The 22,632-nt window shown below is 36.7% G+C and overlaps 2 protein-coding genes across 3 annotated transcripts in view; one reads left to right on the top strand and one right to left on the bottom strand.

The window, feature by feature from the left end:
* Nucleotides 1–598: 598 nt before the first annotated feature.
* On the bottom strand, nt 599–14,328 carry THAP2 (THAP domain containing 2). Its single transcript, XM_024736459.1, has 4 exons — nt 14,280–14,328; nt 13,779–13,973; nt 7,545–7,740; nt 599–4,452 (listed from the first exon to the last, which is right to left on the bottom strand). The coding sequence occupies exons 2-4, from the start codon at nt 13,847–13,849 to the stop codon at nt 4,063–4,065; spliced, it is 657 nt and encodes a 218-aa protein (XP_024592227.1). The 5' UTR covers nt 13,850–13,973; nt 14,280–14,328; the 3' UTR covers nt 599–4,062.
* ZFC3H1 (zinc finger C3H1-type containing) overlaps nt 13,967–22,632 on the top strand; it is a 51,714-nt gene continuing 43,048 nt past the window's right edge. For both annotated transcript variants that reach the window (XM_024736457.1, XM_024736458.1), the window contains exons 1-2: nt 13,967–15,339; nt 20,342–20,758. In XM_024736457.1, the coding sequence (XP_024592225.1) occupies nt 14,742–15,339; nt 20,342–20,758 (1,015 nt within the window). In that variant the 5' untranslated portion in view covers nt 13,967–14,741. The remainder of the gene's footprint in view (nt 15,340–20,341; nt 20,759–22,632) is intronic.

Consider the following 22,632-nt stretch of genomic DNA (forward strand, 5'->3'; position numbering starts at 1 on the left):
ATTCAACTTATTCTGACAGGGCATTAGGAAGACGGTAGGGGGCAGTGAGGGCAGGAATAAACAAATGGAATTTTCTCCCCCCCCCCCACCCCATAGACTTGAGGACAGGAACCATTTCCATCTGGTTCATTCTAGTTTGCTCAGTGTCTCTTAGTGAATGTTAAAAGTGTTTTTTAAATTAAAGTACTAAATAATATTTTAATACTTAGAAAAAATTAATAAGAAAAAATCATATCTTATTTCCTTGCTATTAAAATAATGCTTTGGTAAGCATATCTACAAATAAATCTCTGTGTGAGCCTCAAATTATTGTCAGGGTAGACAGAACATTTTTATAGCCCTTCATATATCTGGTGTAGATTGTATAACCAGTATTCAAAACAGTGCAAATAAAATATAATGTATGTTTAGATTTAATTTGAGCCATAAAATGAAAATGATAATTCCTCTTCTAGGCTTTACATATCTTTATTTTGCTTACAGTTTGCTTCATTTTAAGGAGGCAGACTTCTACAGAAGTATTTTAGGGGATCAATTTAGGGGATGGATTTCCACAGAAATGTTTATGTACATATTTTAGAAATAATAGGCATGACAGTAATTTCCTTGGAAAAGTTTTTAATATCAACATACTCAGAATACATTTTTTGTGAAAACAATATGCAATTGTTTAATATACATTATAAAATCATTAATTTTATGAAGTTTCCAACTGTCTAAATACTAAAGGAATCCCATATTCTGACATAAAGAGGAACCACTTTCTATATTATACCAAAATTAAAATTTACCCGTATTCTAACATTGAGAAATGAGATTAGAAAAATCCAACATTATAAAGTCTACCTAGAAGAGATCAACAATGACTTCACAGACTGTCTTTACTGTATATATACACACAATATTTTTTATTTTAGTTTTTTGAGACACATAACCTGTCCTATTTTAATGATTCATATATTTGACAGAAGGTTATAATGCAGAGGTCAGAGAAGAGGATTTGGAGGCTGAAGACCAGTGTTCAATCTAGAACTTCCTAGATTACTGCATTTCTATCCCTTGTGCCAGCTGACACATTATAAATGTCTGAATGAATAAATAAATTACATTAACAAGGATTTCTTCATCTATAAATTGAGATAATACCACCTACCACACAGAATATATGTGAAGAGCAAGTAAGAGAACTAATTGGTGCCATAGTGCTTTGTTCACTTTAAGACTCTGAGTTAAAATTATTTTTAAAAATTCGTGATAGTAGGGTTTGTTGTTTAGTAAAAACATCAAATGTCAAACTCCAGTCTTGGCTTTGATATAATATTTTACTTACTTATGTTTTCCTTTTAACAAGGTATCATTAACAAATTTGTTCAGTGTTCATTTTAACGGGGAAAAAAAAGTCTTACAATTCATTAAATAAACACTGTATGTGATTCAGGTCAACACCCATGTCCTTCTAGAAAATCTCCTTTGGTAAGTCATTATAAGAAGAAAATCTGTTTGTTTCAAAAGAAAACTGGTTCATTGTAAAAAGGTCTAAAGTTTACACGTTCTCATTAAATTCCAATTCAAAGCGCTTCACACATACATCTTTCATAGCATTTATCATATTGTATTATGAATAATATTTGTTTCTCGCAAGAGACTTTGAGCAACTTAAGGGCAGAAAATCATGTCATATTCATCTTTATATCAAATCCTAGCCTTTGGCTGGTCCTTTGTAGGGGTTAGTGCCTGGTAGACATAGAATGAATGACAGGCATAAAACAGAGAATATGTATTGTGTCAAAGCAGAGGACAAAGAACTGTTATAATTTTGATTAGTTTTATGGTCTACGAGCTAAGTGATAAGTTTAACAACAGACTGAAAACACGATTTTTAAAAGATTCCTTTTACGTTTTTCTCTGTGAATGAAAGTAGTTTTAAGGTAGACAGATGTATGTTAAAATAATTTGATGCAGGGAGAGTTTGGAGCATGTTATTGGAACAGTAACATGAAAATGACATGGAAAAACCAGCAAAAATTTTTACTTTAGAATTACTGAGTGGTAGTTTATTCAGTACTCTCAAATATTAATAAATGAAGTCTAAGTAACTTTGCCAAAAGCTTGTTGTATTTTATAATGCTTTATTTTTGTGATTTAAAAAATGTTATATTAAGATATCAGAGTATTATTGTAGATGGGAATCAGCCTGCATTAGTGTTTTGTTTTGTATTGGGGAGGGGCGGTGAACCACGTGAGAGTTTATACTTGGGAAACATAGTTTATGTTTAAATGATTATTTGCCCAACTTATTTTGAGGTATAAAATAGAAATGGTCAGTAAGTGTTTGCTGATGTGTATGTTTGAAACCATATAAAGATAGTTGAAAACATGTAATGACAAATTCCAAGGAGCTACATCCAATATTAAAGATAACATGACTTAAAAAAAAAAAAGATAACATGACTAACAAGGTTTACATTATACACAAAAGAATTTTCATAAATATTTATTTTAAGTGCCTGATGATAACTAAAAGAGACGTTTCCTGCCTTTGTGCATCTAGTTGCTTGGGAGGCATTCCTTATTAAAAGAAAGGGTGCTAATAATATAAAAAGACTTTTTGCTAGGATCTCAGCAAATGTTATAAAAAAAATTTTTTTATCACCAAGTAGCCATTACCTTATGGGAAGGATTTACAGTAATATGTGATTATGTATATGCTACTTTCATATGGCGGTGTCAGAAGCTCAAATCAGGCCTGGGTAACTTGATTGTACATTAATAAATTTTTACATGATTTGACCAAAGCTGTTTGAAGGAAAGGGTTCTTATTAAACATTTATCTGGTAAAATAAGGCAAACCCTTTAATTGTTCAAATGGAAACTATAAGAATAGTTCTGATATTCTATTTTGTAAAATAATTAGCACTTGCATAGCTTTATCAGAGACACGTGTATTTTTAAAAAGATCTACATTCTATTTCTGTTATGCAGTATGGTTGCTCTATTTGACTCTCACTAAAAGAGGAGACAAAAATCAAGCTGATGTGTAAGATAAATTGACTTCATTTTAGGTTATAAGTTGTAAAGATATAATATGGTAAGTACTTTTCTATAATTCAATTCTATTGTGGGTTTATGGAGAAAAAAGAAAGCTTAAGAATTTTGGTATCAACACACATGGGGACAGAGGGAGTATTCCTAACATGGAACTGTGTAGCATGTTTGCCTATTAATGTATCAGTTTTGAAATAGAATATGTAATATTTTTATTATGAGAATAAATGTGGTATACATTTATCTTTTTGTTTAAAGTAAAAGCTAGATCTCAATCTCTGTTATTTCATAACATACTTTCTTAGAAGGTGAATATAATCACCTCCCTGTTTTTAGTAGTCTGAGTTACTTGGATGATGCAAAGGTACTTCACACTTGAAAATACTATTTTCAAAATATTTTACAAGCTATTGCAAAAGCTAATTTTGTTATGAGGGAGGCCATGATTAGCTCAGTTTTACTGATAAAAAGATATGAAAAGTTTAAATAAAAGAACTTGCCCTGTACTTCAGGTTTTTTCCTAAAATTTTTCCCAATCACAGTGCCAAAAATAATAATTTAATTAATACAAAATCCAGCAGTTTTAAAGTTTTATTTCATGTTGGTTAACTCCTACTAGGCAAATTACTTAGAATGCAATATCCCAACTTTGGTACAGGAAAAAAATTTTTTATAATATAATTTAAAAACATTACTTGTCATAGACTGTTCTTTAAAAGAAGTTTAAAAAGACAAAAAGACAAAACACTTTACAAACATACAATTTCCTAGAAAAAATTTTAAGTACATGATTCTCACATAAGGCACTTCCATTCTCGTTCAAATAAGTTTCATAAGAAGTTCTCCATTTTTTTTTGCAACCAAGTCTTCATAAATTATGCAGTAACGTCGTTACTTCAGGTAAAACTTTATTAAATACCCAATTTTGGAATAATTTCCTTAAATATCTTTACCTTTGAACAGAATGAAGTTCAAGCATCAAATCCTAATTGAAGGTACTTTTAGTCTGTTTTGCAGTTAGAGAATTGGTAACGTTTTACCTTGTTGATCTTGTTCAAGAATCTTGAAATCTTCCAAAGGAAGACTGTTTAAGGCAGTTGGTAAAATGTGTTCTGATGTGCCCTTAAGTAATATATTATTTGCTTCTAGATTCTTCACCAAGCACGTGGCTTTGATCCATCTTCGAGTTGCTCTGCGTTCCTTCTGTAGGCAAGTTTTCATTTTCCTTCTTAAACTTGCTATTTCCTTTTCCAGTTTAATTATCCTCTTTTTTGCTTCCATAGGGTTCCTAAAGGCATAACTGTGTTCAAGTAGTACTTGCTGACTACTAATGTTTGATTTTAAATTAGGTGGTACGTTTGGAGTACAACTGTTGTTTTTCTTCAGAAGATTCCTTGACTTGAGTTTCTGAGCAGAATAAAATTAGAGGGTTGAACATAAATTATGGAATATCACAATTAAGTAAATTTTGTTTTGGATAACAGTATTTAAACTGCTCTTTTAAAATCTGATTTTAAAAATTTGATAGGAAACATCAGCAGCCTATCTCATGTAGTCATGGATTCAAGTTTCTCAACTGGTTGAATTAACTCCAGCCACCTATTTCCTTTTGTCTTTTCTCTCCAGAGAGATAAAAGCATTGGTCTGGAAATAGAGAATGGACTTCCTAGGTCTCTTCCAAATTATTGAATATGATTCTGTAGAGACTTAAAAATATTCTTTGCAATATTCTAAGGCCAGTATAGAATGCATTTAGACATTTGGTTTATTTGTGATACTGATTTGATCTCTTTTTTAGGTAAATACTATCCTCTCAATTTGATTAATATTTCAGACCTGTGGTCCTACTTAATACAAACATATTCCAAAGTATCAAGCTCCTGAATAGATTTACCTATTAATTATGCACAGTTATATCTTATTGATACACTCAAGGTTTTAAAATCTGGCTAGAAACTTTCTTTCCAAATCAGAAACCTGAGGACCCTTTTTTCCCTTTATCTCTTTCATTCAATTAGTCATCAAGTCCTATTAATTCTATCTCCTAAATATCCGTATCACAAATCCTCTCCTCTTCATCATTCTTTTTTTTTTCACTCTCTTCATTTCTTTTTTTTTTTATTTAAGTTTTTATTTTTATTTATTTATTTTGCAACACTGTGCGGCATGTGGGATCTTCCCCGACCTGGGATGGAATCCACGCCCCCTGCAGTGGAATCGCGGTGTCTTAACCACTGAACCACCAGGGAAGTCCCTCCTCTCCATCATTCTTAATGCTACTACCCATATCAAGCCCATATCATTCATGTCTGGCTTGAATATATTAAAAACTTCTTTATTGATCTCTGGCTCATTTTGATCCTCACTAGTCTATTTTCTGCCACACAATAATTTTCTAACAGATTTGATGATTTAATACTGGCTAAATTCTTCTTTGCCTTCCTATTATTTAAAGAAAAAAATATCTTTTTTATATGCCAAAATATCTACATGGCATACTGTACCATTTAGGATCTCACCCCATTCTCCCATTCACCATCTTTTAAAAAATTAATTAATTAATTTTTGGCTGAGTTGGGTCTTCATTGCTGTGTATGGGCTTTCTCTAGTTGCGGTGAGCGGGGGCTACTCTTTGTTGCGGTGCTCGGGCTTCTCATTGCGGTGGCTTCTCTTGTTGCAGAGCACGGGCTCTAGGCGTGCAGGCTTCAATAATTGGGGCACGTGGGCTCTAGAGCGCAGGCTCGGTAGTTGTGGCACATGGGCTTAATTGCTCCACAGCATGTGGGATCTTCCCAGACCAGGGCTCGAACCCGTGTCCCCTGCATTGGCAGGCAGGCGGATTCTTAACCGCTGCACCACCAGGGAAGTGCTGCCATTCACCATCTTAATTTTTACTCCAATAATATTAAACCACTTATAGTTCCCAGATTATTTGATTAATTTCATAGCTTTGTGTCTTTCATTCAACAAACATTTATTGAAACACAGGAATGCATTTATGAATTCCTGGGGACACAACAGTGAACAAGTAAGATAAATATGGTTCCTGTCTTCATGAAACCTACAACTGGCATTCCTTCTGTCTAGGGGAATTGGCAGGGACTCTTTTTTGATCTGTATATTCCCAGCATCTAACTTGGATTTTGACATAATGTAAAGTTTAGTAAACATCTGTTGAATGAATAAATGACCAAAATGTCAAAAACAAGGTATACTTCAAATTCAATAAATATATGAGTTTGTACTATGTACCAGGCACTATTTGAGGTTCTGAGGATTCAGATATGAAATGCTTGCCCTCCTGGAGCTTTTCTAATATCTGTGATAATTGGTTTACCACAATCTCCTCTCCCTTCTCTTCCATTCAGATAGTAACTCATGTAGATTTACAAATTTAACTGTCAAAAATAACTCAAGAAAAGCAGTGATTTTTCCTCTCTCAGAGGAAAAGATGTCTATCCTCCTTTTCAAAGCTAAACTTTATTTTGTTGACATTTCTTTGAGGATTCTTACATGAGGGAAAGGCACTTTTCAATTTCCACTCTGACAACCTCCCTTCTGAACCTTTCAGTGACCCTGTCTTTCTCAGCTAGCTTTTTCCCCTCTGATCAGATCTTCCCTAACTAGATAAAACATTGTTTTAATACATTCATACTATACCTTAAATGTCTCCTTCCTTTTAAATATCACTTGCTAACACTTATTTTCCATTCACTCCTCAACTCATTATCTTTTGTTCTCATCATGCTATTGCAGCTGTGCTGTGCAAAGTCAAGAACCCTCTCCTACGTTCCAAACTCCAAGCTCAAGCCCAGCCGAAATGCCTGAGCTCTATGAGGTTTTCTGTTATGCCTCCCTCTGAACTTATATTCTTTGGTGTAACTCTGGTATTCTTTGGGTGTGCTGCCCTGAAAGCACTTAACACACATTATTTGCATATCATCTTAAAATCAGAGCAGAGCGATGCTGGAGGTTTCATTACCATTTCTCAGTTTTACCAATGGGTCAATTATTGATAATAATAAACAATGATGTAAAATTCCAATATAATAAAACAGTTTAGGTTGGGGAAAGAATATTGGAGACAGGAGTGCTGAGCACTAATTCTAGCCTGCATCTTTACTTCAGTTTTGCTGTTTTCTTGAGGCACAGCATTATATATGAATTTCAATATATTCTTTTTTTTTTTTTGGTACGCAGGCCTCTTCTCACTGTTGCGGCCTCTCCCGTTGCGGAGCACAGGCTCCGGACGCGCAGGCTCAGCGGCCATGGCTCACGGGCCCAGCCGCTCCGCGGCATGTGGGATCTTCCCGGACCGGGGCACAAACCCGTGTCCTCTGCATCGGCAGGCAGCCTCTCAACCACTGCGCCCCCAGGGAAGCCCTCAATATATTCTTTTTTTTTTTTTTTCTCAATATATTCTTAATTGTTCCATGTTACAAACAAAAAGGGGTGGATTCTAAAAATGGTTAAAATGGCGTAAAAGTAGTTTTACTTACCATGGACTTTATGTGGGTACAAAAATCAAAAATGGTTGGAACAGCATCCATTTTAAGTCGTCTGGTTTGTCCTGTTAGGTCAAAACAGGAGGCTTCAAAGTGCTTTGAACAAAGAAAAGTATGTTTTCCTGGCACAAAATTTTTGCGCCTAACCAGGCGAACCCATTCTTTTCTTCTTTTAGGATCCAAAGGAAACCTTTAAAAAAAAAAAAAAAAAAGGCAACTCAAATTCCAACTATCACAATTCTGGTTGTACCTCAATGGTTAAAAGAAAATTTGAAAGGTAACAATTTAAAGTGTCTTCCATTTACATAAAAATTTAACAATTTCCGGTATCCAGATACTGGAACAGAAACCAATTCATGCTCATTTTTATAAGTTGTAAAAAAGTTAATAAAAAACTAACTTAAGTGGTTTAATTTTTCAGGGTTTTAAAAAGAGACCTTTCTTCCCAAACTAGTCCTTAACAAGGGCAGTAAAATAAACAAGACTAAACTGATCTAGATCAAATTTATGTAGATCCATTATAAGCAGGAATAATTTTACAGTGCTTTGATCTGCTGCTCATGTACCTGGTCAAGACAAATCAGATCATCTACAGATTAAATTTTATCAAGACAGATTCTGGTATTCCTTCCTCTGTGTTCATTATGATACTTACTACATTGCTTTGTAATTTTCCATTTTAATAAATTTCCAGTGAAATCAAAGAAGATTATAAGTTTTTCGAGGACATGGATCATTTTATCTTTTTTTTTTTTTTGCAGTACGCGGGTCTCTCACTATTGGGGCCTCTCCCGTTGTGGAGCACAGGCTCCGGACGCGCAGGCTCAGCGGCCATGGCTCACGGGCCCAGCCGCTCCACGGCATGTGGGATCTTCCCGGACTGGAGCACGAACCCATGTCCCCTGCATCGGCAGGCGGACTCTCAACCACTGCGCCACCAGGAAAGCCCTCATTTTATCTTTTTATCTAACTTTAACACTTACGTAGTGCCTTGCAAACAGTTGGGACTCAACAAAAATTTGCTTAATATAAATACAGAATATATGAATTTATAATTCACTATATTACTTGCATGAAGTTAAACTGCATATATTTTTAAAAAATGACCTCTTAAGCTATGTTGTACAGTAGAAGGCATAATTAATTACTACAAAAAGTAAAATGCTGATGACAAGCCCAGCAGGAATGTTTTTCCTTTTATATTTATTTCAGATATAAAATATACTGATATGCACCCAGTGTACACCTGTTAAGGAAGAGAAAAATATAAGGGACTGTCTAAAAATTCGAATGGTAACTGTGTTGACTGACTTGCAAATAGAGGAATCAACATTCACATGTAATAAGTTTGAACTGAACTCTTCTTTAGTTTGACTACCTTATCCTTGAAGTATTAATTATGAACTCACTAGTACCTAAAAAGAACCATTAAATTTGTTAGAAGATCATGTGGCTCAAAAGCCCCCAACTGAAGCTTCATTAGGTAACAGCTTTGGCTGTGTCAGATATACTAGGCTTGCTCAAATTACCAGCAGGGAGGGCCACAGAGGTGAAGGTCCAGACTTACTTACTTAGACACCCTGCCATCTCATGTCCCCACCCCCACTGCCCCAAACACACCCTCACCTGAGGATAACATTCGTGTGTCACTCTGCAGTTCACATGTTTTCATATATGTACGTTGTTTTGCATTTCACTAGAAATACAAGTCTCTCTAATGGAGACTTTATCTACTCAGCCTAGCCCTCACCTCTTAATAGTAATGTATTCTCATCTCAAAGCTTTCTGATCACTTTCTCATCTCAAAGTGATCTGAAAATGTTTCCTGAGGATTAAGCTAAAAATTAAGCTTTAGTTTATAAGCACACTTCTTCTTCTTGGGACTTCAAGCACAAATAAGTACTATCAGCACTATTGTATTAGCATTTGTATAAGACTCTTCACATATATGAAGACTTTCTTTCAAATATTATCTTTCACCCCCTCCCCTTTTAGCTCGTTTTTAAACTAAAAAAAAGTTTTAAATTATGAAACCAACGTCTCCAATTGGACCTTAACGTGATCAAATTCTACTTCTTTCTTTTAAGACTCAGTTTAGGAATCCCATGTTCCTAACAAGTTTTTTTATGATCAGAAGACTTGGTCAGATGTTCCTATATCATATAGCACTAATATAACTGTATTCTAATTGTTTACTTTTCTATCTCCACCACTAGATCACAGGTTTCTCCTGGTTAGGAGCTGTTTTTTCACTACTTTTTCCTGTTAGTAAGCATTCAATGAACTTTTTGAGTGAATCAATGAATATACAAAGTAATGGAGTTAGTTTGGCATTACTAAATAATCTTTAGATTACCTGTGTTGAAATAAGAATAATCAACAATTTTATATTTGATTTTAGATAATGTTTTATACAGTATTAACCTTAATCATGTTTTTGCACGTGTTGTTTGGATTTTTCTCAGCAAATTCAAAGGGTGGGAGAAGCAGCCCATAAACTGAATTTAAGTAATAATAAATCATGTAAATATTAATTTTAAAAAATTAACGTGGTATTAATAGATGGATATATTCTTGTTTACACAATAATAGAACCAGGCTTTCAGAAACATTAGTAGTTTTGGAAAATCACTCAGTATTTTAACAATGCTATTTTGCTTGGGTCTTTAACAGCTGAATGCCTCTTACATTCCAAGCACTGTCCTAGGCACTGAAGACATAGTAGTAAAAAAAACTGATCTACCTTTATGATGTCTACCTTCTATGTGGGTATACTGTAATGGGGAAGGTAGAGAATCAAATAGCTTGATGTAGTAATAAAGAGTGGCTGAAAATAGTCTCTGTAATCAAACCAGGTATCAATCCCAGCTCCTTCATGTAATAGCTGGGTGACTTTAAGAATGTTGTTTAATCTTTTTAGGCCTCAGTTTCATCATCCATAAAGTGGAGTAATAATGGTACCTAGTGTGGTTCTAGGGATTAAATGAGACATTGTGAGTAAATGCTCAGCCCAATGCATAGTATGTGGTAAATACTAAATAAATGCTGTTTATTATTATTATAAAAGTAATTACAAGTGTCATGAGTTTATAAAAGTGTAAGTACAGGATTGCACGGAACCATAAAACAGGAAGAGCTAATCTCGTCAAGAGGCCTTAAGACAGTACGAATTAGCTAGGGAAATTAGGATGGTAGTAGTGAAGAGTGTTAAAGAGTATCTTGGGGACAGGAAGAGTGTTATGACATGAAACGAAGATGGAGGACTTTCCAAGTTAAAAAGTAATTTTGAACTTTATCCAAAATGGCATTGGTAAGCCATTAAGAGGCCTAATTTAGAGCTGTCAACAGAAAATGTTTTAACTGATTGTTAAACACAGCCATTATTAAAAATTAAATTATGTAAGTTTGCATTTAAATAAATTAAAAACAAAGGTAATAAATACTAAAAACCCATCACTTCCTAATTATTTTACTGTTGTCTATACTCTTCAGGTTACTTATGTCTGTTACACCTGTATGGAATAAATGCTATAGAATAGGGTAGTATTGCATGTTTCTTCCCAACTCCATGATCAGTGATGTCATATTGGTAGCTTATAACCAGTTATGGTGGGAGTATTTATATCATGGAAATTGGACAAACATTACAAATCAGGGCTTTCCCCCTTTCCTGGAAATCCTGTTGTTAAAAATTTAGCAACACACTATTGATTACAGAAGAGCGGTTAGGAGTGCATGAATGGAAGCAGTGAACCAGTTAAAAGGTTGTTGTAATAATCCAACTGCGAGGGAATGGTGAGAAGTCAAGGGAGGATGACCTCCTGGTTTCTGGGTGGATGGTGTTTCCATTTACTGAGAAAGGGAATATGGGAAGTGGTGTAGGTTTGGGGGAAGGGCAAGTTCAGTAGTACAGTTTTAGTACGCTGAATGTGAGGAACTGAAGAGACCAGGGAAATAACTGAGACACTTTACCGATAGGTCTAAAACTCATTAGAGAGAGTTGGACCAGAGGTATTGATTTGGGAGGCATTAACAGGTAAATATTAACCAAGACCACAGGAACCATTGCAATCCTTCTGATAAGAGTGGGAAGACCTTGGTCAGGGGGTGGAGTGGCAGAGGAGACTGAAGTTAGGCCAAAAAAGTAAGATGTAAATCACAAAATTAGTATCAAATAATTCAAAGTAGAGAGTATTTCAAGGAGGAAATGATCACATGCCATGAAAAAAGGACGCTGGAGTGACAATTTATGTTAGCAAGAACAGTTTCAAAAGATTATTATTGGCAACACTTAGACTGGAATGGGCTGAGTAAAAGAAAAATGGTGACAGTAAGTTTAGGCAATATAAGCTGTACATGGGGATAAAGAAGTCTACCAATGTCCTAGGAAAGGAGTGAATAGTGTTTATTATGAAATAGAGATTAATTTTATTATAAATAATGTTATTTTAACCCCTAAACTTCTGGGGTTACACATGAAAATGTTAATTTCATAGCAAACAGTCAAACAGGGAGAGGAGGTATGTATGTTAGGGTACCACTGTGCATCTCCTAAACATTCATTATTGGTCCCTTGAATCCTCCCTCCCCCTCATCTTCCAAATCAAATGACCATATATGGTAGTTTCTCCTCAAACATTTCTCAAGTCTGTCCACTTTCCATCTCTACTGTCAGTACCACTGTAGTCTAGGCCACTGGGTGGACTCTCCATTGTTCTACTACAGGTTCCCAACTTTTTTCTCTATCAACGCTCACCTCTTCTAATCTAGTGCTGATTGTGCCAGCAACAGAAGTACACTTAGTTCAATTGATGCTGTAGCAGGATATCCTTGTGAAATAGCAGGTGCATTAACATTCTGTAATAAGCTCCTTTCTGTCAAATTCATCTCTTGATGATGCTTGACCAGCACTTTAAGTAACACTGTAATTCTCTGCACTGCAGCCTGAGGGCTTTTTAATATACAAATCTAATCACGCCATTCTTTTTATTTAAGCCCTCCATAGCTTCTCAAGTACTCATTGGATAAAATAGAAAATCCTTTAAGTATCGTACAGGACCAAATCTATGTCATCTTTTGGTCTCGTTTGAAATTTCACATCCTTTGAGAAGTGTTCTTTGACTTTCCAAGGCTAAGTTAGAGACCCTGAAGGTCTCTTCTTTGGCACTTGACCACAATTATTTATGTTGGTCTTTCTCATTCCAACTCCAGGAAGGTTAAGAATTCTCTGGATCCCTAGCACCATGTCAGGGAAATAAGAGCTTGGTACACATTTGATGGATGAATGAATAAAGCACTACATTTGCATGAAGTAGATGAAAAACAGAAACACCACAAGGATTTTTTTTTTAGTGGTAACTTTTAATATGTGGGTACATTTTGTCATAATGAAGTAGGGAGAAAGGTCAAGGATATCATTTTCTACATTCTAAGATCTTAAGTTGTGAGGTATATAAAATCAGAACTGTTTGTACTTAACTTTTTGAATGCTTCTTTTCTTCAGGCATATGGCAGGCACTTGCAGAGAAGGTAAACATTTACCAAGTACTTATTATGTTTCATGTAGGGTTCAAAGCGCTTTCCAGAGTTCTGATTTGACAGAAATAAAGAATTTTGATTGCTCTTCCAGCAAACGAAGGCAAAACATAACCTGGGTTCTTTTTATACTACTCTGTTCTAGTAAGAATAGAAAGCTTATTTTTTCCACTTTCATTAACATCGCTTAATGCCACGGCTACTTACGATGATGACTCAATTTTTCCGCAGAGTTACTGTGCGTGACTCTTTGAAATTTAAATGCTTCCCATGTCAATCCAGCTAGTGAGAATTGACTAATTATACGGGAACACAGCAGGCTTTTTAGGTGATTGCTGACTTGAAAAGGCAGATCTTGCTTCCTCTTATGGCGTCATTAATATCAAAACTTGGTCTAACACATAGGGAGTAAAAGAATAGAAAATTAAGGTATCCCCCTGTCACTTTCTAGAGAAGGAGTAATTACGGAGAGAACTTGGCTCTCTTTTACAAAGTGAGTAAACCTTCCCCGAAGGGAGCGAAAAATTGGACAGATTTGAGAAACACACACAAAGGGCAAAAATGATGCGTCCCTGCTACTAGCTAGCTAGCTAGCGAAGTTATTAGAATTAGTAGAATCCTGTTCTTTCCACACAAGCGATACCCAGCCTAGGAACTCCCGTTTCCGTCACCCCCACTCCCTGCCCAGGTTACCTGTGGAAGCTGATGTTAATGTGCTTGTTGTAGGTAGTAGCACAACCCGCCGCGGCACAATTGGTCGGCATTTCCCTTTCGCCCTCATTCGGCGCTGTCTTAAGCCTAATCTGAGGCGCGGGCTGCTACGCTTCCTTCGGGAAGAGACTGGGCAAGCAAGGCTGGGGAAAGGCCCACCCAGCTAAGCTGAGGGAGCTAGGTGGGAAGAAAGGGTGTACGTATGTGTGCGGGGAGGGGGGGGTGTCAGCCTTCCCTTTCTCTTTATTAATATGGCGGACTTGAGCCACAGGAGCCGACAGTCCTGGAGCTCTAGTTCCCTTCGTTTGCCTTCACCAACATGGCGGACGCACCCCGTCCTCTCTCAGGCTCCCAAAAGGGAGTAGGACTACTGCTTCTCTTCAGCAGCTGTCCTCCGAGCAATTAAAAAGAAGACGTGTGTCCCTCCCATCCCCCCATCACTCTGAAACTCTCACGGCCGAGATTAAGAACGGGCCCACCTACCCCACCACGCACCCAGAAACCCCAAAGCAGCGTCTGGAGTGGGGACGGGCCTCAGACTGGAAGGACAAACTCTAAGCGAGAGCCAAAAAAAAAGACTACAACTCCCAGTGAGAATCGCGTTGTGCTAATTATTATCGCGTGAACTGGGAGCCTTGTTTCCTGCGTGCCGCAGGAAGTGACGTCACGAGCAGAGCCACTTCCAGAGCTCTCTTCTCGCGAGGCGGAAGAGCCCAGATCGCGGAGGAGCAAGGGGGCGCTAGGGCAGGGAAGTGGGTTGCGACGGTCCGGCGAGAAAGAGCTGGGGTGCGGGGAAGTTGGGGAGCAGAGCCCGCTAGGTGAGCAAGTAGGGTAAGGCCGCACCGACCGGGTCCGTTGAGAAAGAAGGAAACTGAGCAGGAAGGCAGCTGACGGGCGGATCCCCGGACAGGGCGCTAAGGTTGTGTGGAACGCGCTGCTCCCGGGATGGCGACTGCAGATACTCCGGCCCCGGCCTCCAGTGGCCTCTCGCCCAAGGAAGAAGGGGAGCTTGAAGATGGGGAGATCAGCGACGACGATAATAACAGCCAGGTACGGAGCCGGAGCAGCAGCACCAGCAGTGGCGGCGGGCTGTTACCGTACCCGCGGCGAAGGCCTCCTCACCCGGCCCGGGGCGGTGGATCCGGCGGAGGCGGTGGCTCCTCCTCGTCGTCGTCCTCTTCTCAGCAGCAGCTGAGGAATTTTTCACGCTCGCGGCACGCGTCGGAGCGGGGCCACCTCAGGGGACACAGCAGCTACCGACCCAAAGAGCCGTTCCGGTCTCACCCCCCCTCCGTGCGGATGCCTTCGAGCTCACTGTCCGAAAGCAGCCCCCGACCGTCCTTTTGGGAACGGAGCCACATCGCCTTGGACCGTTTCCGTTTTCGAGGCAGGCCTTACCGGGGTGGGAGTCGCTGGAGTCGGGGGCGAGGAGGGGGTGAGCGAGGAGGCAAGCCGGGGGGCAGACCTCCTCTGGGAGGAGGAGCTGGATCCGGATTCGGCAGCAGTCAGAGCTGGCGAGAGCCCTCTCCACCTCGGAAGAGTTGTATCCTTAACGTGGCGGTCTGCCCTGGGTGTGTCACTGAAGTTCCCTTTAGCGTCTTGTCAGATTTGTGAGATGAGTAACTTTTCGGAACCGTCAGAACCGCTTGTTTTCACTGTGCCAGTATACTTAACGTAGGCGGTTCTTTGGTAATCCCCACCCATGTGTCAAACTGTAGCGTTATTTCTTAAAATTGCTTTATTGGGTGTATTGCTTTTTAACATGAACGTGTTATGGATGGGGGCCAAACTGGTGGAATCTGAGACAGTGTAAAATCAGATTTGCAGTATTACATCGGAAGCCCAAGTTTCATTAGCCTTTGTTTTTGCTAGTACAGGAACTTTGTTATGTGAAGTTCCCTTAGATTGTTAAGAGGGAGAAAAAAAATATTGGCCATAAAAAGTTTGGGGAATACTGTTGCTTATTTCATATTGCAGTGTCACATTGAAAATTGTGAGGTTTCATCGTTCATAATCCTACTGGTTTTATTGGTGATTCTGTTTCTGCCTTTCTTGATTTACTCTTACACACTGCCGCTTTTTTAAAGTTAAAAAAAAAAAGAACTGGTATATTCCTTGTCAACTCAAATTCAGAGGTTTGAAATTCACATATCTTTGGGGGAAACTTTACCTCTTTAACTTTTCTATTTATTATGTTCACATTTTGGACATTTTATAACTCTTACTGCTGACAAATGTGGGCTAGATAGAAAATGAAACTTAACAGCATTTTTATTTTAATATATTGGAAACTATGGGGTTTATGGGAAGGTGGAGTCTATGGAGAGGTTAAGAAGGAAAATAGCAAAATAATATGGTTTTTGTCCCCTTTAATCTTATAGCTATCATAAACATTCCTGAGTTTACTCATCTGAGGGTTTGCCATTTTAAGATGTGTTTGTAGAACTATGTCTTAAAAAACTTTTTTTTTTAATTGAAATATAGTTAATTTACAACGTGTGTTTCAAGTGTACAGAAAAGTGATTCAGTTATTATATAGTATTATAATTTATTGTAGTAATGTAATATATACTTTTTCAGATTTTTTGTAGAACTGTGTCTTGACATATTCCATGATAACTGCATAAAAATAGTTTACTTAGAACATTTATTACTGGTTGTAATTTCCATGGTGTAATGATTTTTTAGTATATTCATTATATATAAAACTTATATATAAAGACATGAGTTTGGGAGACACTCAACATTTTTTTCACAGAATACTTAGGACCAAACTGTCTTTCCCAGATGTCGGGATCGGAAGGGGACCAGAAATGTAGGTTTAGGTAAGAAGTAGGAGCTTCTGGTGCTACTGCTCTGAAAAAACTTCTACAATCAAAAGTTGGGTTAGGAGCACTCCAGGATTGTTTCAGAAAAAAAATCATGTAGGTATTTAACTTTTAAAAAGAGGAATGCTCTTTCAATAAAGTTAGAAAACCTCTGCCCAAGATATTTTTTTAACCAAGGATTTGTTCATTGTCAATTCTGAGCCTAAAAATGGAAAGGCTATTTAAGTACAAATATGTAAATTTTTTAAGAATACAAAGATGTAACTTTTAATTTGTGTTGGCGAGGCAAATGTAAATAATTATAGTTCAATGTAAAAAGTTCAAATTCAGGTATGTAAAAAGTACTATGGGAGCTTAAAGTTTTTTCTTATTTTATATTAGAGTAGGAAGTGGTACGTGGACTTGCCTACTTCCTGCCTTTGCCTTCTTTCTGTCCATTCATTCAGTACCTCTACCACATACCTTTATTAATTGTTAATCTTATATGTTCTTTTTAATGAACAGGCACATGATGTTGTGAAACAAGTACGGGAAAAATATCCAGTTTGATTTCTGTAGTAACTTATCAGAAATGAGCTCTCTTGCTGTTTTTCTTTTCACAGATGCTGCACTTAAGGATGATTGTTTTGATCTTCTGCTCATTGTTTTCCTTGTGAAGTATCACTAATCCATCCTAGAGGTGGTATTCTTTATAAGAATTTGTGAAGGAAAACATAGCTCCCAGCCACTGTTGTGTAATGTGAGCAAACAAAATTTGTAATACAAAATTTTGTTAATTCAAATTCCTTTAATACCATGATTGTACTAAGTTTAATTCATATTTCTACTGTATGATTGTAATAATGACATTTTACAAATATTGCATTAAGAAAGAATAAGGATTATTCTGTGACTCACTTCCATAATCTAGAAGTGAGGTAGCATGAATGCAGGTGGGTTTTTGTTTTTTAAAACTTTTTTTTTCTGTAATAATTAAGGTATGCTAGATGCAGCTTTAAAGAAATAGAATAACCATTATTCTATTTAGATTCTATTTAGATTCTATTTTACTTAGATCCATATTCTATTTAGATATTAGATTCTATCAGAATCTAATACACCAAATAGATTCTATTGCAGTAGTTATTTTCATTCTCATTCATTTTTAATTTTCCTTAGTGAGAGACACTTTGTCAGTCAATCTTAGCATATATCTCCTTTGGATGGCTGCTGATTTAAACTTTCAAATCTGATCAGAGCTAACATAATGAGTCCAGTGTCTCATCAGTAGAAAGTCATTCCAGTTTCACCTGCAATTGTAAAGGTTGAATGGCAGTTCTTTTTTTAAACCAGGTTTCAGTTAGAAATTGCATCTTGACCAATTTCAAATTAAATCTTTTAAGTGCTGGTGTCATCGTAGCTGTTCTGCATAGACAGAAGTAGGAGATTTCATTTAGCCTTGAAGGAGATTAATTAGTCATAGCTCAGTTGCTTCTCATTTTTCTGTCCTTTAGTTATTTTATTTTTTTGTTAGCGTATTGAATCTTTTCCCTTTGTGAATGTTTCCAAGGACTCTAGTCATATATATATTTTTTTTTTTTTTTTTTTTTTTGGTTTCGCGGGCCCCCCCCCTCACGGGGCACGAACCCGCGCCCCCCTCATCGGCAAGCGGACTCTCAACAACTGCGCCACCAGGGAAGCCCCATATATTTTTTTTTAAGTTACTGTAGCTACATTGGAAAAGTGAGATGTAAATGTAGATAATTACATAGTTTATGTACAGAGAGTATGTAATGGTGGGGTGGGGGAGCAGGTAATTGCCCGACTTCACATAGTGGGTGATATTTGAATTGGGGTCAATTTGAAGAACAGAAGAACCTAGACACAAAGCTATGCATAAATTGTGATAAACATGGAAGAGGTGAGATTGGAAAGGAATCATGAAAGCATTATATGCCATTTTAAGGATTTTGGGCTCTATTCTTAGATTAAAACAAGGGATGAGATCTGATCAGATTTGTGTTCTAGAAAGATTAGTCTACCAATAGGATGGAGAATGGCTTGTGGGAGATAGAACTCTAAATGGCTATCACCAGCCAAAACTATGGGAGTGCATTAGAACGCTCAAAATTGAAAGACTAAGTAGAGCTCACTGGCGAGCACCATTTTTGCAGTAGTTGGAAGAGAAAGGAGTCATGAAGACTTACAGGCAAAAAAAAAAAAAAAAAAAAAAAAAAAAAGGAAACAAAGGGAGAGTAGAGTTACAGAAGCTAAGAGAGAAGTAGTTTACAGTGTTTAGTGCTGCAGAGAAGTCAGGGTGGATAAACTCAGCCAGCAGAAGCCAGATTCCATTTGGTGGAGGAGTAAGACAGGTAATAAGAAACTAGTATTGTTTCAAGAAACTGAGCTCTGAAGAGATCAGAGAAACAGGTTTACTAGAACAGTTTTGCTGCAGAACTGTTAAAGATTTTCAATTGTAGTGCTCATTTAGTTTCTAAAATATTTGGTGGTAATTCCCATTCTTAAATTGGTCATTAGGGAAGTTTAAAAATATTTGGGGCTTCCCTGGTGGCGCAGTGGTTGGGAGTCCGCCTGCTGATGCAGGGGACGCGAGATCGTGCCCCGGTCCGGGAGAATCCAACATGCCGCGGAGCGTCTGGGCCCGTGAGCCGTGGCCGCGGAGCCTGCGCGTCCGGAGCCTGTGCTCCGCGGCGGGAGAGGCCACAACAGTGAGAGGCCTGCGTACCGCAAAAAAAAAAAATCTTTGTAGATTGCTTTTCCATTAAGTTGTTACACAGAGAAGAAACTATTTAGGGAACTGTAATGTTATATCGTAGCGAATTTAATGATCTATAAATGACATATTAAAACCACTACTTGTCTTTTGTTAATTTCTAGGCTGGAGAAGTGAGGTGGAACAGTTCTCATATGTATGAATTAATTTGAATAAAAATTGTAGTTTGGAACCTTGTAGCCATTTCCAACCAAGAAGTTAAGTTTTATGTATCACTATGTTAGAGAAGAAAAAAAACAAAAGTAATTGGTTTTAGATATCCTTTTCTTCAGGGGGAAATTAGAAGATATATTTTGAATACAACTTGTGTTTTTTTTTTATTATTTAACTGCCTTCATTGTCTTAGTTATGTATATGTTGGATGTTAGTATACTTGATGAGCTCTGTACTTGTTATCTGTTAGGTTTTAATACAGTGTTTCTTATTCATAACTTAGTCTTAACTATTGTCAGTGTTAATTTTTTATCTCTTTTTAAAAATTTGAGACATGACGAGAAACTAATTAGAAAGAAAAAACGTTTTCTTCTGATTATCTGAAGTGTAAATTATCCACATCTGTGACAAACCATTCAGTTTCTCCCCTCTTCCTTCAGAAAGGAATCTCTAACATCCAGCTCATTATGGGCTTTCCTGATAACCTGCAGAAGGAAGGATGCTATAACCTAACTAGGTGTAATACCTGTGGATACAACAGGTAATAATTGACACGAGTGATTTTGTAAGTGGACTATTTATATGCATACTTGTTAATTTTAAAGTATGGGCACATAATGAAAGTGGGCATTAGCAGCACATATGTTAAATGGCATTTAGTAATTTTAAAATACCAATTCATCTTCCTTGAAAAACATGAAAAAGGGAGACAATTCATCTGTAGTCTAATGTGTTTTTGTTAAATTAACTGGAAAATTTTTGGAAACTGGTTTCCTTAATATGCTGTTCAGCTAAAAGTTTTGGAAGATCTCCATCAAGAAAACAGAATTATTCATCAAAAAGTGAAAACTGTGGGGAAGAAACTTTTGAAGATTTACTTTTGAAGTATAAGCAAATACAGTTGGAACTAGAGTGCATCAATAAGGATGAAAAACTAGCTTTGAGTAGCAAAGAGGAGAATGTGCAAGAAGATCCTAAAACACTGAACTTTGAGGACCAAACAAGCACTGATAATGTCAGTATTATAAAGGACTCAAGTAAAGAAGTAGCTCCTGAGGAGAAAACACAGGTCAAAACTTTTCAGGCATTTGAATTAAAACCACTCAGGCAAAAATTGACTTTACCAGGAGATAAGAACCGGTTGAAAAAAGTTAAAGATGGAACAAAACAGCTTTCCCTGAAATCTGACACTACTGAATCTAGTCAAGGTAATGGAATTTAAATTTTCAATTAGTGATGATATGCTTCTTCCTCTAAAGGGGTAACTAGTTATTTTGGTAGTGTACTTCATTGAAATGATTCTGGTGTTTTATCTGTGAATTCTTTTTGCAGATAGTAGATAGTCGTATTGTTGGGTGATGTCAAGTTTTGTTTCATTCTGATCTTTCACCACTTTTGGCCTTAAGTGCTGGTCAGGACTAATAATACAGTTTTTAACATAAGTGGTAGTGGGCACCTTTGTTCCCTAACTTACGGGGGATACTTTTGCCATTTACTTTTAGATATGATGTTGGCTAAGTTTTTTGTAGGAGTCCTTTATTGGGTAAAGGAGGTGTTCACCCCCACCCCAGCCCCCATTCCTTGTTTGAAATTTTCAGCATGAATGAATTTTGAAGTTTATCAAATCTTTTTTCTTCATTTATGGAGAAGAGCATCTAATTTTTCTCCTTTAATTTATTAGTGTAATGGATTATATTAATTGATTTTTGTAGTGTTAAACCACCCTTGTATGATTGGGATAAATCCAGTTAGTTCATGATATATCATTTTTATACATCATGGATTTGGTTTGTTAATTTTTTCTTTTCCTCTTTTTTGTGAATGTATGATTTATATACAGTAAAAATTTACCCATTTAACTGTATAGTTCTTTGAGTTTTGACAAATGCAAGCAGTTGGGTAACCATTGCCAGCCATCACTATCATAGAACAGTTTCATTAACTCCCACCGATTCCCTCATGCCACCAACCCTACTTGGTAACCACTGGTCTGTTTTCTGACCCTATACTTTCGCCTTTTCCAGAATGTCATATAAATGGAGTCTTGTAGAACATTGCCTTTTAACCCTAGCTGCTTTCCCTTAGCATAGTGTATTTGAGATTGATCCATGTGGTTGCTTATGTCAGTAGTTCATTTCTGTTTTATTGCTGAATGTCCCATTGTATGGTTATGCTACAGTTTGTTTATCCATTTCCCACTTCAGGGACATTTGGTTCTTCCAGTTTGGGGCAGTTACAAAACCTTCATAGATAAAGGTTTGCTAATGTTTTGTTTAGGATTTTTCACGTAGGTTCATAGTCTGTATTTTGTTCCTTCTTTTTCCTTACAAGTTTTACTATAAGGTTGTGATGCTCAGAATGAGTTGGGGAGTGGTTTCCTCTTTGTTCTCTGGGATAGTTTTAAGGTTGGAATCATTCCTGGGATATTTGGTAGATCTTGCTGATAAAATTATCTGGGCCAGGATGGCTTTTTTTCTGGGAAGGTTTTAAACTACTGACTGTTTATGTTTTCTATTTCTGGTTAAGGCAGTTTAGGTAAACTATTTTTCTTGTAATGTGCTCGTTTCCTGTAAGTTGTACAGTTTATACTAAGTTATTCTGAAGAATCTTACCTTTTTATTATCCACAGCAGTTATTAATTGTGTCTCCCATCATCTTTTAAAAATTTCCCCAGAAATAAGTCCACAGCTTTTAAAACTCATTAATTTTTAGCCTCTCTACTATTAACATCATTTGGGGCTATGAAACTTCTACTTTAGCTGCATCTCAGTTTGTCATTTGTAAACTTTTTTCATTCAGTTCTAAGTGTTTTCTAATTTTTGTTATTCTTTGGCCTGTAGGCTGTTTAGAAGTGTGTTCCAAAACACGTAGGTTTTTTAGGTGTATATTTTGTCATTGAATTCTAAGTCAATCACATTGTCAGAGAATGAGATCTATATAGTAGCAATCTTTTGACATATTTGTAGAGACTTGCTTTATTGTCTTGTATGTGATTGATTTTCGTAACTGTTGTGTGTTTGAAAGGAATGTTTGAATTGTTAGATCAAGCTTTTTTTTTTTTTTTTTTTTTTTTTTTTTTTTT

The sequence above is a fragment of the Neophocaena asiaeorientalis genome, unplaced genomic scaffold, assembly GCF_003031525.2.
Source record: "Neophocaena asiaeorientalis asiaeorientalis breed wild unplaced genomic scaffold, Neophocaena_asiaeorientalis_V1.1 scaffold134, whole genome shotgun sequence".
NCBI classification, from domain to species: Eukaryota; Metazoa; Chordata; class Mammalia; order Artiodactyla; family Phocoenidae; genus Neophocaena; species Neophocaena asiaeorientalis.

Bases quoted from the DNA above. Each gene is read 5' to 3' on its own strand.
- THAP2 (XM_024736459.1), bottom strand. From the start codon at position 13,849: ATGCCGACCAATTGTGCCGCGGCGGGTTGTGCTACTACCTACAACAAG. The intron at 7,741-13,778 runs GTAACCTGGGCA...TTTTTTTTAAAG, and splicing joins ATTAACATCAGCTTCCACAG to GTTTCCTTTGGATCCTAAAA. The intron at 4,453-7,544 runs GTAAGTAAAACT...TATTCTGCTCAG, and splicing joins GTACCCACATAAAGTCCATG to AAACTCAAGTCAAGGAATCT.